At 41.3% G+C, this 2540-nt stretch overlaps 1 protein-coding gene across 1 annotated transcript in view; it reads left to right on the top strand.

Moving 5' to 3' along the window:
- Nucleotides 1–2540, top strand: part of atp2b1a (ATPase plasma membrane Ca2+ transporting 1a) — a 41824-nt gene that overhangs the window by 29844 nt on the left and 9440 nt on the right. The window contains exons 13-19 of the mRNA XM_013910930.1: nt 109–288; nt 374–461; nt 624–730; nt 937–1128; nt 1592–1805; nt 1905–2116; nt 2232–2339. Of these exons, the coding sequence (XP_013766384.1) occupies nt 109–288; nt 374–461; nt 624–730; nt 937–1128; nt 1592–1805; nt 1905–2116; nt 2232–2339 (1101 nt within the window). The remainder of the gene's footprint in view (nt 1–108; nt 289–373; nt 462–623; nt 731–936; nt 1129–1591; nt 1806–1904; nt 2117–2231; nt 2340–2540) is intronic.

Below are 2540 nucleotides of genomic sequence, written 5' to 3'. Positions count from 1 at the left end.
ATAGATAGATAGATAGATATAAAAAAAAAAATACAATTTAGTTGAACACTTAGATTGATAATCCCTAGTGATATTTCTTTTTCCTGTGCTTTTTGTGCTTCCCTTCAGGTTCCAGATGCTATCAGGAAATGCCAGCGTGCTGGCATCACCGTGCGGATGGTGACTGGGGACAACATCAACACAGCTCGAGCCATCGCCACCAAGTGTGGCATCCTACAGCCTGGAGATGACTTCCTCTGCGTGGAGGGAAAAGAGTTCAATCGCAGGATACGCAATGAAAAGGGAGAGGTGGGCCACAGCAAAATAGTGTACCTCAGAGACTGTTGCAGATGTGCTGTTTGGATTCTATTAGGGTTTTGTCTCATGTTTCTAGATTGAACAAGAACGCATTGACAAGATCTGGCCCAAACTTCGAGTATTGGCTCGCTCTTCCCCCACAGACAAACACACCTTAGTCAAAGGTAGTTATGTTTCTCTGACATGGGTAAAAATGGAAAAAGTGAACTAATGTGTTTGTTTGTTTTCTTCTTTTGCTGCTAGCCTTTTTTTCTTTTCTTTTTTTCCGTTTCTTTTTTTTAGGCTGTAACAGTTTTATTTTAAAGTTTGACATTTTTCTGTTCTAGGTATTATTGATAGCACAGTGGCAGAACAGAGACAAGTAGTAGCAGTGACAGGGGATGGTACGAATGATGGTCCTGCCTTGAAAAAAGCAGATGTTGGTTTCGCCATGGTAAGTTACTTGTGTATAATTTCTTAAATAAGGTTTAATCATAAATATAAATTGGGTCATTCTTAACATCAACATCTTGCTCAGTATCCCATGGTAACTCTGGCAGTCAACTAGAAAGAAGTCAGAATTTAGGCCACTTAATCATCTTGTTAAATATCTGGTGGATAGCTGGAACAGATTCTTAATGATCATCTTGTTGTCTCCAGGGCATTGCTGGGACAGATGTTGCCAAGGAGGCATCTGACATCATTCTGACTGATGACAACTTTTCCAGCATCGTTAAAGCTGTCATGTGGGGTCGAAACGTCTATGACAGCATCTCCAAGTTCCTTCAGTTTCAGCTAACGGTCAATGTGGTGGCTGTCATTGTAGCGTTTACAGGAGCATGCATCACACAGGTTAGCACCTAGATATTTTAGGGTTATTTTGTTTTTGATTTTTTTTTCTTTATTGCGTGTCTGAAGAGTTATTTCACTGTTATGCTCTGAATGGAAATTAACTTGGTACCACAAGCAACACATTGAAAGAGCTGAAGCAGAGGGAATGAAGATCCAGCAATAAACTGAGGAGAAATAAAGGCTTTTATGTATAATGTTTGGAAATTTGGAAATTTGTCCTTGTGGAAATGCAACAGTATCCAAGAGCAGCTTACCTGGCTCTCATGTCTTCGTTCATTACGAAAAAGATTTGTTTGTTTCCTACCTGCCATCAATCTTACACCTCATAACAAAATATGTACTCCTCAGTGCAGTCACTGCTCCAGCTCATAAACGTGTAATTTGGTTCGTGGGGATCGAAATGTGTTTAATAGATGATCTGAATTTCCATAACCTGATTTGGCGACTCGCTCTCTTGCACTAGGACTCTCCACTGAAAGCTGTACAGATGTTGTGGGTCAACTTGATCATGGACACTTTTGCTTCACTAGCTCTGGCCACAGAGCCCCCTACAGAAGCCCTGCTGCTAAGGAAGCCATACGGCCGCAACAAACCTCTTATCTCCCGCACCATGATGAAGAACATCCTGGGTCATGGAGTTTATCAGCTAGTCATCATTTTTACATTGCTCTTTGCTGGTAAGGGTTTTGTGTCTGAAGATGTTCTCTGTACCCTGCACTGTTATCCAAGATTTTCTTTTTCTTGACTGGGATTTTTTTTTTTTCCCCCCTCTGTAGGAGAGAAATTGTTGGACATTGACAGTGGCAGGAATGCACCCCTCCATGCCCCACCCTCAGAACACTACACCATTGTCTTCAATACCTTTGTAATGATGCAGCTTTTCAATGAGATCAATGCCCGTAAGATCCACGGTGAAAGGAATGTCTTTGAAGGCATCTTCAACAACCCAATCTTCTGTAGTATTGTCTTGGGTACCTTTATTATTCAGGTACAGTAGACTAAGTCTTATCTGAAGCATCAGTCTGCACAGGTGAAATCTGAGGTTTTACACTTTGATTAAGTCTCCCTCTCTTGCTCCTTTTTTTATTTTATTTTTTTCATAGATTGTTATTGTGCAGTTTGGAGGGAAGCCATTCAGCTGCGTGGCTCTGACGACTGACCAGTGGCTGTGGTGTACTTTCTTAGGTTTCGGCTCTCTTCTGTGGGGACAGGTATGAAAGTACAGCTGAGCTTTACCTTATGTTGGCAAGGTACAGAAATGCGGTATTACACTGCCCCCATGTGTCAGCTCTAATCTAGTAGGTACAGGGTGTTGTCAGAGACGTGTAACAGTACATTATGTCCCGCTGCTGTGAAGAGATTAGTAATTAGTAGTTGGTTGGTTGATTGATTGATTGATTGATTGATTGATT

The sequence above is a fragment of the Pundamilia nyererei genome, unplaced genomic scaffold, assembly GCF_000239375.1.
Source record: "Pundamilia nyererei isolate P.nyererei 1_Seehausen unplaced genomic scaffold, PunNye1.0 scaffold00052, whole genome shotgun sequence".
Classification (NCBI taxonomy): Eukaryota; Metazoa; Chordata; class Actinopteri; order Cichliformes; family Cichlidae; genus Pundamilia; species Pundamilia nyererei.
The sequence above is the reverse complement of the archived record's forward strand: the minus strand, read 5'-3'. Positions and strand labels throughout refer to the sequence as shown.